Raw genomic sequence first — 12,572 nt, 5'->3', positions numbered from 1 at the left:
ACAAAGCCTGGTCGGCATTCTCAGCACAGCTATAAATAGCCCAGCTCTGCTTTGAGTGGTGCACGCTGCCTGTGCATGTGCCGCTCTGCTTTTTTTCCTTGTGGGATATGCAGGGGTCAAAAAACCCCTCCACGCTGCTCCCTTGCAGCATGGAGAACAACTGAACGTGTGGTATGTGGTACCCTAGACATGTCTGCGGTGCCATGTACCACATGGCTGCGCTTCTCTGGACATGGCCAGTGAGATCTGCTATTGAGAAACAAATTCAGCCACATACATTCAGAACAAAAATGAGTTGTATGCTTATGTGCTTGTTTTTGCAATGAGTGCAACAAAGCTTGGGCGTAATTAACATGAGCATGGGGTAGATCCTCTTTTGTTTGATGCTAATGTCTTTTTACATTAGATGCTTTATTTCAGTCAAGAATTGAACTAGTGCTTGATGCATTATGCTGGGGAGTTGGAGAAAGACGGATTCAAACTGCTTCTGGGTGAGGGGGACCTAAAAACCTAGTTCTTTGTCTTGAGTAAATCCCTCAACCGCCTGAGTATTGACACTAAAATATGAGAGGCTGTTTTCCTTTTCCTGCCTCCCTGCCCTCCCCCCGCCACTGTTTTTTGGGACTGATACTCAGATTCACATGCACCTAACCATGTAGCTCCCAAGCCAGTATGTTGTCTAGTGTCAATGTATCCATGCTTATGTGTCCACACTGCCGGGGAAATAGCATTTTAATCTGTGCACAAATGGCAAAACTGCTACTTATGCAGCTAGAAAACTGTTATTTAGACTCATAAGCAAAATCGAGTTCTACAGGCTGCAACTTCAGTGTAGACCATAGACAACTTGTTTGCTTTTACCCCTTCTTGCCTACTGTCTCTTTTGCCATTGCTCTCCCGTCCCTGGATGCTCCTCTTCCCTTCCATATCCATTGAAACTCTTTCCCTCTCTTATTCTTAATGTCACTTCATCTTCCTGACCTCCTTTATTTTGCTCCAGACTATATCATGTGTTTTAAAATGTACCAAAGAAAGCAGATAGAGGTAGCATAATTTTTGCCAACAATAACTCTGTTGAGAAGTATCAGCTTTTTCTCTCTCCTTTTGTCTTGTTTATTAAACTGCAAGCTATAAGGGCAGAGACTATTTATCTACTGCATCTACCATAATGGGACCCTGATCATGGTCAAGATTAAGAAAATAGAATTAAATACAGTTTGGCCTTGACATACTTTCATGTAGTTATGGTTTGAGCAAGGCACTAGAACCAACAGTGTTCAGGTTCTCTGAGAAGATCTGTTAATTGAGACTTCAGACTAGAGTTTGCCCTCTCTGTATCTGAGTATAAGTCCCAATAAATATAAATATGAATCACTGAATTATTGTAAAAGTTAACTAATGCTTGTAAAAACCTGTAAGGTTGTAAGTGAGACCTTTCATTTTTTCCATACCCCTAGGACCAAGGCTGTAAAATGGATCTTGCTTAATTGAGTAAAAATCTGTCTTCAAGATTACTGATATGAAAGCTGTCTAGTGTATTTATTTGACTACAGAGATTCTGAACAAGCATCTTATTTGTTTGATGCAAGCTACATTTTTATTTTTCCTTGATCCTATATGTGTAGTATTTTAATGGCTTCTGAATGAGATGGGAACAGTTGCCTCTGAGTGTTTTGCTGTAACTGTTCAGGCTTTGCTTTCTTCTGTATGGGATTGTGAGGTCAGCCATGTTTTATTGCCAGACTAGCAACTGGCATTTACATTGCCCATTTATAGTACAAGTAAATGGAGCTGGCTGTCCTGTGGTAGCCCCATACATAGTGACTGATCTCATTGCAGACTCAGCCATTCCATGCTTTCTAGAGAGCAGGAGGTGCTTCCCATAAAAGGGGTGTCAGGGAATCTGATTTATTCTCTCTAGGTTATACCTTTATGGTACAATGGTGTGTTATTGTGTTTATTTGTTAACTGTATGTTACACTTAAAAAAAAACCTGACAAAGTTAATATTGTAGCCTGGGGTGAGATATGAAAACTATAAATTGTGCATTAAACCATTTTTTTAAAACAAAAAATATCAGAATGGCTTGCCATCTAAATGCTTAAATGTTCTTTGTTGGGCATACCTCTTCAAAATAGCAGGACACCTTTTTGTTGTTAATATGGCCTCTAATGAAACAAGAGGTACCTGAAATCCTATTGTATACCCTGCTTAAAGATTCCTGAATTAACTTAACCCCAAATCTGTAAACAAAAGAATTATTTTAAAGTCTCTTCCTGTACTGCTACTTGAATGAATTGAGACCTAGAATGAATTGAGACCTCTAATAAACACCGCCCCCCATCTTTTTTAAAATAACTATCCTTCTAGGCTGGATACACAGAAGGCCTTTTTACAAACCACTGGAAATAAATGTTATGGGAGCTGGTAACTTAGTCATCCATGGCAAAATGTCTGTGTCCTTGCTGCTTAAATTACATTTGTTTTCTTAAGGAGATAACTGTACTATCAAAAGTTGGGGTTTTTTTGTTTTGTTTTTTTAAGATCTTGTGAGAACAGAAAATATTATTAAAAACCTAAAATGATACTGTCAACTTGCTTTCTAATAACCGTGAAAATAATGAACAAGTGGGCTTTGTTTTATATCCTTTTGTATATCTTTTTGTTCAGGTTACTGAAGGAAGAGGAAACTAATCAGAGTTCATCTTGGTAACCATGTCTTAGTGACTGGTAATTGAGCTAAGCATTGGGAATACGGTGCCTTCAGGAAAAAGGCTATCTTTTGAGATGTGAACTATGTATTCGTATGTGCTAAAATTAAAATGAGCCCTTTATACCTAGCACGTTTGCTTGCTTCAAGAAAACCTTATTTTTTAAATAGAGCTATTTAGAACTTCTACAATGAGTGCAGAAGGAGTATGAATTACAGGGAGCTTCTTTCTTTCAAGGGGTACTGCTATGTTAAAATCAGGTCAATTAAAAAAAAATTTTTTAAAGAAATTCCAGGTATAAACCTGAAAACTCTATAAAGCACATTCCTGAGTATTCTAGATAACTCTTAAAACCACAGAAGTTTTTTGGGTTACCAAAATATTGTTTCTTCCTTGTTTCAATATAAAAAATGCACACAAACATGGATACTGCCTATGTACAAAGGTAGACAGTGAAACTCAAGAAACAAGATTAAGTACAGTATGACCACTGAGCTTTTTGGCTAATATATAAGTAATATAAATTAAAAAGTAATTCTGTTGGTACTTGTAACAATACAGGGTAAAATGTCCATTAAATATGCATTTTTAAAATGGCCTTCACACTAAGTCTGTTACTGAAACAAACTCCTCTCATACCTATCCCACTACCTACAACAGGGTTTGACAAGTAATATCTAATGTAAAATTATCAATGTCAGTTCATTATGTCGTCTTAGTCGAAAGCTTATGAAGAACTGGGCCTTGCCTCATTTATATAGCTATGCAGGTTCCTTTCAAAATCTGCTTTGTATCTGTTTTGTCTGGATGTAGACCTGACAAAGAACTTTGATTTCTAATACCCTAGATTCTGGATTTGTTAGAAGCACGGATCTGAATTTCTTGCGCCTTAAATCCTTCATCAAGTCTATCTGCATTTATAGTACAGTGCCATTCAAGGAAAAAAGACTCCATGGGAAACACAGGATTTTTGTTTTTAGAAAGTACACATGGCTAATCAAGTAATTCCTGTGCATGGATTGCCTAGTTCACATTTTATGCTCTTATACATTTTATGCTCTTTACAAGTCAAAAGAGACCTTTTTTCTTAGGAACAGAAAATCCATTTAGCCTCCAAAAATAAAGCTGTTACTGCTTTAATTGCCAATGACAAAATATTTAAGAATAAGTGCTCTCCTTTGTAGTATGAGACAGAGAGTGCTACAGTTGTGTCATTCTGGAGTTAGAGTTGTCAGAGGACCAATATGATAACTGGGAAGAGACTTTATATGCCTTTATATGGAGTTCTAATGGGAGAATTCCTATTCCCTAGATGCATCTTTTTAAATCTATTATCTCTGCACTGTGGGCTTCTTTAAAACAAGCATCTGAATTATCTGCGTAATGATTTTGTCTTCACTTGCAGTGAAGTCAGTAATACCTACTAGATTTCTTTGGGGTTTTTAAGTTTGAAGGTGCAGGTGAAATGCTTCAACTCAGCTGTCCAGAACCCCAGCATAGTGAGGTTCCCATCCTTCTCAAATCGACTTTGGGGAAGGGGGTGCAGGTGCAAGGGGCTGTACACCCCATTGCCAAAACTACTAAACCTATTTAGATTATGCAGATATTTAAGGGCTGAGAATAGGAAGAGAAGGATAATATTCATAAAGAGATACTAATTAACTGATCCTAATGTTTTTCTTTCAGGTCATAAAAGCACTTAAGGCCCTGCAGGGTCTGGATATATCACTGGACATTCTAGCAGTAAGTAACACGCTGTTCTTAAATCATTCTTATGAAGCTGTGTGGTATCTTCTGTGGCTGTAAGCCAAGGAAGCCAGTGGTGTTGCTGCATCCTGTAACCCTGAATCCAAATCCCAGTTCAATTCTTAAAGGGCCCTAGAGCATCTTCTGTGCATTCCCTCCCCCACCCCCAACCATCTAGAAGCATGGTATATAACTGGACAAATACAACAATATGAAAAGTAGTGCCAGTAGTGAGCTGAGGTTTCTCCTGAGCGTGAAGGAAATCGATTCCTTTTTTTAAGGTTGGGATCCCTTTGCTAAGTGGAATGACCTGTCTCTAACCAAGATGGAGACTGGATGTGTATGGTTAATTATTTTTTTCTTTGTAAATTTGCACATACTTATTGAAAGATAGGGTATTCTTAAACTTGCAATACAAGGTTGTGCAGTCTTGAAGTACCACATTATTGTTAGCCATTAGTAGAAATGTTTTCAGGATGCCAGTCATTTTAAAAAAAAACAATTTCTCTCCTTCCACTATTTTCAATAGGAGACTGGAGTAGGAAAAACAGTGAACAGTTTTAGGAAACATGCCACAGCTGGGACTATAGCTAAATCCCTGGTAAGCCACTGGAAAAAACTTATCCCCCCAGAAACTGAAAGGTAGGTGTGAACCAAATTTAGATTTTTCAGATAAATTATTCTTCAGTATATTGTGTTGCATAAAAGCATACTCCAGAATAATGAAGGAAGCACGTGGAATGGCAGATGATAGAAGCAAACTTTGCAAAAATAAACAGGTAGAATGAAAACCCTTTTAAATGCTATTTCGTTGGAAAAAATGGAAATAATTTGGCTGACTAATCTAAACATACACACTAGGGTCTGTCAGTCCTTGGCTAGCTGATTGAGGAAGATGGCAAATCCAGTGAATGGACATCTCTGATTCTCTAGGGAAGTGGTAACTACATACCAAGAAGAGAAGTAATGTGGTGATATTGGTTTTTCATCACACCTTGAGTCGCTTGATTCCCAGTCCTTCACATACTCTCTTTCCATGGGAGAAAGAAGCTTTCTTACTAATGCACAAGAAAAATAAATTAGTGGAGACCAGATGGGTGGAGAAACCATTTGATACCCTTGTAAACTAATACATTCTAAGCCAGGATGATAAAGCAGTGCAAACTGTGTAGCTGCCTCTGGTCCTGAACTGGTCAGCGGTCCTACTTGATCCATAGGAAAGTAGGACTGGAAGGGACCTTACAAGGTCATCTGGTCCAGGCCCCTGATCCAGGCAAAATCATCTCAGACTGAATCATCCTAACCAGCTTTGTCTAACCTGCTCTTGAAAATTTCCAAGGATGGAGATTCTGCAACTATGCTTATTTTTGAGTAGAGTCCCAAAATCCAAATTCCCCATTAAGTAAACACTACTGCTGATTTCAGGAACATTGTTGATTTTTGATATGTTTATGATGATGTCGCATTCACTTTCATTTACAATAAATTCCACTGAGTATTGTCATTCTAATGGGACCATAGCATAGGTCTATATAGGCCTCCTACAAAATTCTGCTATCACTGCCTGATAGCAGAACCAACAGGGCTGATTTAATGATACTGTCAGTAGCAGGCCAAAATTTTTCTAGACTAGTGGTCTAGATTGGATCACATTGCGGGTGAGATGTTTATAATTTTAAAAGCTTCATAATCTGTCATGGACCACTATATACCCTTCAGGGTTAGCAGTTGTCCATTGCTGAAAAGTTTGGTAAGTGTTATTCTAAAGCTTTTGCTGTTCTTTGCCTTATGAACTGAAAGCTCGAAGTCAGTTCCATTATCATTTGAGCTATAAATCTTGTTTCCATTGAACTGCAAATAATAGCAAACTGCACAGAACTTGGAATAAGCACTAATATATATATATATAGAAACTTGTAATGTATTACCTGTAATGTATAAAAATGGCAGGTAAACCTATATACATAGCAAGATATGTTACCTTTGAAATATCAGCAGCAGCAGTCTCCTCATATGAACAGTCTTTCAGTAAATAGGGGAGTCATCAGTGAGTCTATAGATGACTGAGGAGGTTAATCTGATATCTGCATGTTCTACTACAGACATGGCAAAGCTTCTGGAGGAGGGAGTGGGTCCTATTAACATCTGGTAACAGATATTTCCCATGGTGTGTGTCTTGTCTTTCTGCCTCTTCAGTGAGATGATCATTATCTTGTTGTACATCATGCCATCATTGGAGGCAATTCAGTGCTTGTTTCTCAAGTACTGATTATTAATATTACATTTCTTCAGAATGGCCTTCAAAGGGTCCTTGAATCTCTTATTTTGGTTACCTCTAGAGTGGTGACCATCATTGAGTTGGGATTATAGGACCTGTTTTGGGAGTTGATTGTCACGCATTGTTATGACGTTTCCTGTCCATAACAACTGGTGCTGTATGAAAGTGGCTTCAGTGTTGGTACAACTTGCCTGGTCTAGAGCACTCTTTTTCTGTCCTTCCAATTGATATGTAGGCTTTTCTACAGGCATTGCAGATGGTAATGTTGTAAAGCTTTTAAGTGTTTCTGAAATGTTGCGCAGGTATCGCATGGATACAGCAGGGTAGGAATGACAACAGCCTGGTAGATGAGAAGTTTGGTTTGGGTCCTGATATCATGATTGATGAAGACATGAATTTGGAGATGTTGAAAGTTGCACCAGCAGGCTTTATCTGATGTTGAACATTGTTGTCTATATTTACCTTTTGGGGAAAAGTGGCTCCCTGGGTAAGGGAAATGTTCAATGTTCTCCAGAAATTCTCCTCTAATTGTAATATGTGGAGGAGTAGTTGGTTAGCTTGGTGGGTTGGTAAAGTATCTTAGTTTCTGTGAAGTGGACAGTGAGTCCAAAAAATATATACACTTCGCAGAAGCCATTGAGAGTGACCTGGTGATTTTCAGTTGAGTGGGAACACATGACAATCTTCAGTGAATTAGAGATGAGAATGGAGGTGTTGGTCATTTTGCATTTGGAATGAAACCAATTGATATTGAAGAGATTCTTGTCCATGCAGTACTGGATGTTGACTCTGAATGGAAGCCTGTCATCAGTGAGATGTGCGATACAAACAGAAAATAGTATTGGTGCAATCACATATCTTTGCTTGACTCCAGCTCTGATAATGAAAGAGGCTGTTTCTAGGCCGTTGCTTAGGACTGCTGCTGCTATGTCGTCGTGAAGGAATCTGATGGTAACACATTTTAATAGGCATCCAGATCTCATCAGGATCTTGTGTAGAGTCTCTCTGATTTGTATCAAAGGCCTGAGGTCAGTTAAGACCATATCTGCAGTGTGATCCACAGCACTTCTGCAGATGTCTAACAATACAAATCATGCCAATGTACCTCTGAGGAGACTGAAAAAACATGGGGACTCGGGTAGAATCTCATCAGCAAGGATGGTGAATCTACTGAGATGACGATCTTCCTAGTTATGGACAGTAGTGCTACAATCTGTTTTATCTCCTTTCTTGTGTATAGTAATGATTTTGGTGTCTCTTAGGTCACTGGGAGACTGTTCATGTTTTCAGAATAACAGCATAGAGTAGGTGAGAAATTCTTTCCACCTTGCTTATAAATTTCATCTGGTATTCTATCAAGACCACATGCAATGTTGTTTTTCATCTGTTTTAATGGCTTTCAAGGCCTCTTGATTTAGCTGGTGCATCTTCAAGGTAGTCCTTAACAGGATATTGTGGAATGGCTTTGATAGTATTGCTTTGATATTAAAAATCTGAGGAGTTCTTGAAAAAGTTCCTTCCACCCTGTATTGATAGTGGTACTATCTCAAAAGAGATTCTTGGATATTAGAGGAATAGCTCTGTGTGCTTGGCCTATAGATAGCTTTTGAATCTCTTTTGCTTTGTCCTTCTACCAGTTGTCTCTCTTGAATCTGCCTCTGGATCTTTGTTTGCTAGTATGTGTCTGTCTTTGGTTTGGAGTTGATGTCATTCTGCCAAGCTTTGCAGGCTCTCCTTTTTCCATCATCGAAAGCTTGAATTTCCCTGTCATTCTCATTGAACCAGTCCTGATGTTTCTTTGTGGAGAAACCTAGAGATACTTTGCATCCTTCATGGATGCCTTTCTTGAGGCTCTCTCAGTGATTAATGGTGTCAAGAGTTTCTCACCGAGACACTGCAGGAGATGGCTTTTAGCAGTCTGTCAATTTGATATTAAACCTCTTCCTTGATAGCTTTTTTTGTTTTATATCATTTTGGGACCATCTGAATGGATGTGATGGACCCTATCAGCAGTAGTCCATGCTGGTCATAACTCTACTGATACAGACATTGCAATGGTCCCAGGCATAAGCTATGACGTGATAAATTAGGTGTCACTGTTTTGAATGGCGGTATTTCCATGATGTCATCTATTTGTTGTTTTGGCAAAATAGGGAGTTAATGATAACGAGATCATGTTCTAAACATTTGCTCAGGAGAAGAATTCCATTTGGTTTGACTTTCCCCACCCTTTCCTTCCAAAATGTTCTGTTCCATAGCTCAGTCCCTGTCAGGGGATTTATCTTCTTTGGAGATAGATGATGAGACTTGGTCAAGTTTAGATTAGGAATCTTTTTTTGTTTCATTAAGGGTTCGGGCATATGTGCTGTTGCATGTTAACTGTTAGTTAGAGATGAAGGGTCATGACATGCTCATTGAGGCCAACTAGATATTCCAATATTTGAATAAGTCTTGTTTTTGATAGCAGAACCAGTGCTGTGGACATGTCTTTCAGCTTTTCCTTTCCAAAAAAGGGTATAGCTATTACCAGGCTCTGTGAACTGCTCCTCTCCTATATGTCTGGTCTCACTAAGTACAGCAAAATCTATATCAAATCCTGGAAGTTCTTTGGCTACAAGTACTGTCATTCACTGGTATTTTTATCCATCTGCTCCACCATGGTGTACCTTTATTTCAAATCACTGTTAGTTTGGAAACTTTGCTCTCAACCTTTGCCATGGGTGACCAAACCAGGAGCATACAGAACTCCAGGAGCGTCCAGAACTCCAGATGAACTCAGGCTTATTGGTAGCACAAAAGAGTCTCTTGCATATCAAAGTTGAAATCCATGGGAGAGTCATCAATAATAGTGCTCCTTTGCTGAATAAAAAACATGACTGTCATAATTATTACAGTAAAAGAGACCCAATAGGAAGATAGTAAACATTTTGATCAAAATAAGCCTTAAATCCTTATCTCTTCTTTAGATGTTACGAGTTTGAGCCTTGGGAAAATCGTACTAAGTTGGGTGTTCATTATACTGGCCTCTGCAAATTTATATATGGCTGTTGTTAGTCTTTGGAAGGATCAGAAAAGAATAATGGCTGTCTTTTTCTTACTCTACACGACAACATGTGTTGGCTGGCTGGACCCAAAAGCTGCTTCACTGGGATCCTGTGTTAATATGGAAGAACCATCACAGTGCAGTAGGGTTTTTGGATCCTCCTTATAATTTGTTATGAGAGACCTGCTGCAGTGGGGAGATGCCCAGCTTGCCCATCTACTAGGATCTGCAATCAAGAGTGATGGGTATAGGAACTGAAGGATGCAGGGTTACAGCGGGGCTGCAAGTCAAGGAAGAGGATAGAGGAAAAGGTCTGGTGCATAGAAAATATTTAGTAAGTGTGTAGAAAGATCTACAAAGGCCATTTCATGATAAGTTTGTAGTGATTCTTTTCCATCAACACACAGTTAAAACAACCACCCCCTTCACCCCCTAGATCGACCACCAAGTATTTCTTGTCTTCTGGAATTGGTCAAATGCTCTCTGAGGAGCACTAAGTGGATTTAGGAGTTGCTACTGGTTTTAATCAGTGCTATGATTGGTTGCTGTAATCCTTTCTGTTTATTTTAAGGGATACTGAAAAGAACTTTGGGTTAACTATGTGGGTTTGAATTTGTAAGTTTCAAAAAAAAATGGAAGAGATTTGTGCTTTTGCAAATGTTTAAAAAAAAAAAAATATATCTAGTCTATAATATCTGTTGCAATTTGACCACTGAAGCATGATGTGTATCACTTGAATTTTCAGTTCAACTCAAGTAAAGGGTCAGGAGGGTCTCTTTCAGTGATCTAGCATAAAAATGGTGTGAAGTCTCATTCTGTCATTTTGTATTGCAGTGATCACAGTGAAAAAAAACAGGTCACCAAAAAAGTGAAAGATGAGAGAGAATCATACATTTCTAAGGAAGACAAGCTCTCTGAGAAATCAAAAGCATCTGAATCATCCCTAAGAGATGGTAAAAAGTCTCCCAAATTGGATAAACCTAAAAAGGAACATAGTACTGCAGAGACTGAACATAGAAATAAGGAGTCTGAGACTCCTAATGGATGTGAACATAAAGTACACAGCAGCCATAGTTCTAAGAACACTTCCCAAGGCATCAATCCTAAAGATAAAAAAAATGACTGCAAAGAGACAGTCCCTTCAGCCAGCAAAAAAACTTTGGAAAAGCACCATTCTGCTGTAGCTGACAAAGACTCACCCTCAAAGGAAGAAAAACCTAGAAAGGATGTCTCCAAACATAGAAACTTTGAGCATGCAGGAAATCTAAAAGAAAATCTTATGACGGAAAGCAAAACAAAAGTACCAGGTGATGAGGACTTTGAGCCTCCTACCATGTCTTTTGAATCCTATCTTACTTATGATCAGGTTTCAAATAAGAGAAAAAGGAAAGCTTGTCCTAAAAGTGTACAACCAAAAATTATCAAGTGCTGTGATAAGAACACCTCATCCCAAAAAAGCTCAAAACTCCCTGTCACAAAAGAGGATGAGGAAAAGCCACAACAAACTGAAGATGATCAGTCAGAAACACCTGCTAAAAAGGTAATTATTGTTTCATCAAGCTGACCTCAAATTAAACACTCAAATGAGCACTTCATTTATTTTTTGCAAACTAATTGTTGCGTAGTAAAACTTTTAGATGCAACACACCTGTGATGCAAAGACACTAGTGACAGTAACTGGGTATAATTTTTTGAGTGAAAGGGGTCTCATGGATTTCTCTTTAAAGCAAATTAAGAGGTAGATGTTAAGTTGCTAAATTGATTGTTTGTTTTAAAGGAATTTCTCTAACCAACTGTAACTCAAATGCTTATCTAGTAGCTAAAGGTAGTCAGAATAGGGGAAACTCAAGAACATTTTTCTTTTTCTTTTTTTTTTTTTGATTTAAAGAAGAAGATAAAACCTTGTTTGCAAATGAAATGGGCATTCAGTATTGAATAACAATGACATTCTTTGGGGATTGAGGATTTTTCATTGTAATTGTAGGCCTATACCTACTACAGTTGCACAATGAAAGTTTATTTTTATTCTTTTTTAAAAAAAACAAAAACCTCTAACAACACCATTTGTTTTTTAAAGTTACAAAGCCATGTGCTAAAAATAAGGAAATGCCAGGATAGAGAGAGCTTGTTTTTTTTTTTTGTTTTGTTTCTGCAACCTTAATTTTACCTCATGGTGTTACGAATGTCTCTTTATGTGAGCACGTGTTGCTTTTATTCTTCACACAACCTCTGCCTTATCTAGGCCCTGATCAGGAAAACATTGTGATTTGGGTAATCCCTTAGGCATGTGCTTTACAAGCATTTATATGCTGAAGACCCTTTTGAAGTCTGCATAGCTGAAGCACAAGTTTTAAAGCAGTTTCTGGGGCCATGGCATGGGTTTAAGAACATGCTTAACAGCTTATCTGAATTGGACCCTGTATATGCAAATGGAGGTTTCATAGGGAGCAAGGTGACTGTTCAAATATCTTTATTTTCATCTGGCGTGTGATAACTCCATTCCTTATTTACTGCACAGGATGCAAGATCTATGCTGTAAACATCAGTATTAAATTCCTCATGTGATGAGTCCCATAAGGCACCAGTATACTGGTCCATATCGGATTGGCACCAGTAAAAGGAAAATTGACATTATTGGCCATCAGCAATTTTTTTGGTTGGTGTAGCCAATAATGTCACCTGTTAATGCCGTGTGCATGAGCGCAGCCACAGCTTGCATGTGGCCAGGAATGCAGCCTGGCAGCTTGGAGAGCAGTGTTTGGCGGGTAAGTCTGGTGGTAGGGGTGTGGGGGAG

The 12,572-nt window shown here is 38.5% G+C and overlaps 1 protein-coding gene across 1 annotated transcript in view; it reads left to right on the top strand.

Annotated features, from left to right (window-relative positions):
* LOC109299999 (transcription elongation factor B polypeptide 3-like) overlaps window positions 1-12,572 on the top strand; it is a 37,559-nt gene that overhangs the window by 8,098 nt on the left and 16,889 nt on the right. Inside the window, exons 2-4 of the mRNA XM_019520565.1 lie at window positions 4,398-4,454; window positions 4,987-5,099; window positions 10,613-11,318. Coding sequence (XP_019376110.1) covers window positions 4,398-4,454; window positions 4,987-5,099; window positions 10,613-11,318 — 876 coding nt within the window. The remainder of the gene's footprint in view (window positions 1-4,397; window positions 4,455-4,986; window positions 5,100-10,612; window positions 11,319-12,572) is intronic.

Source organism: Gavialis gangeticus, unplaced genomic scaffold (genome assembly GCF_001723915.1).
Source record: "Gavialis gangeticus isolate Ggan-Ray unplaced genomic scaffold, GavGan_comp1, whole genome shotgun sequence".
NCBI classification, from domain to species: domain Eukaryota; kingdom Metazoa; phylum Chordata; order Crocodylia; family Gavialidae; genus Gavialis; species Gavialis gangeticus.
This window is presented reverse-complemented; position numbering and strand designations above follow the sequence as displayed.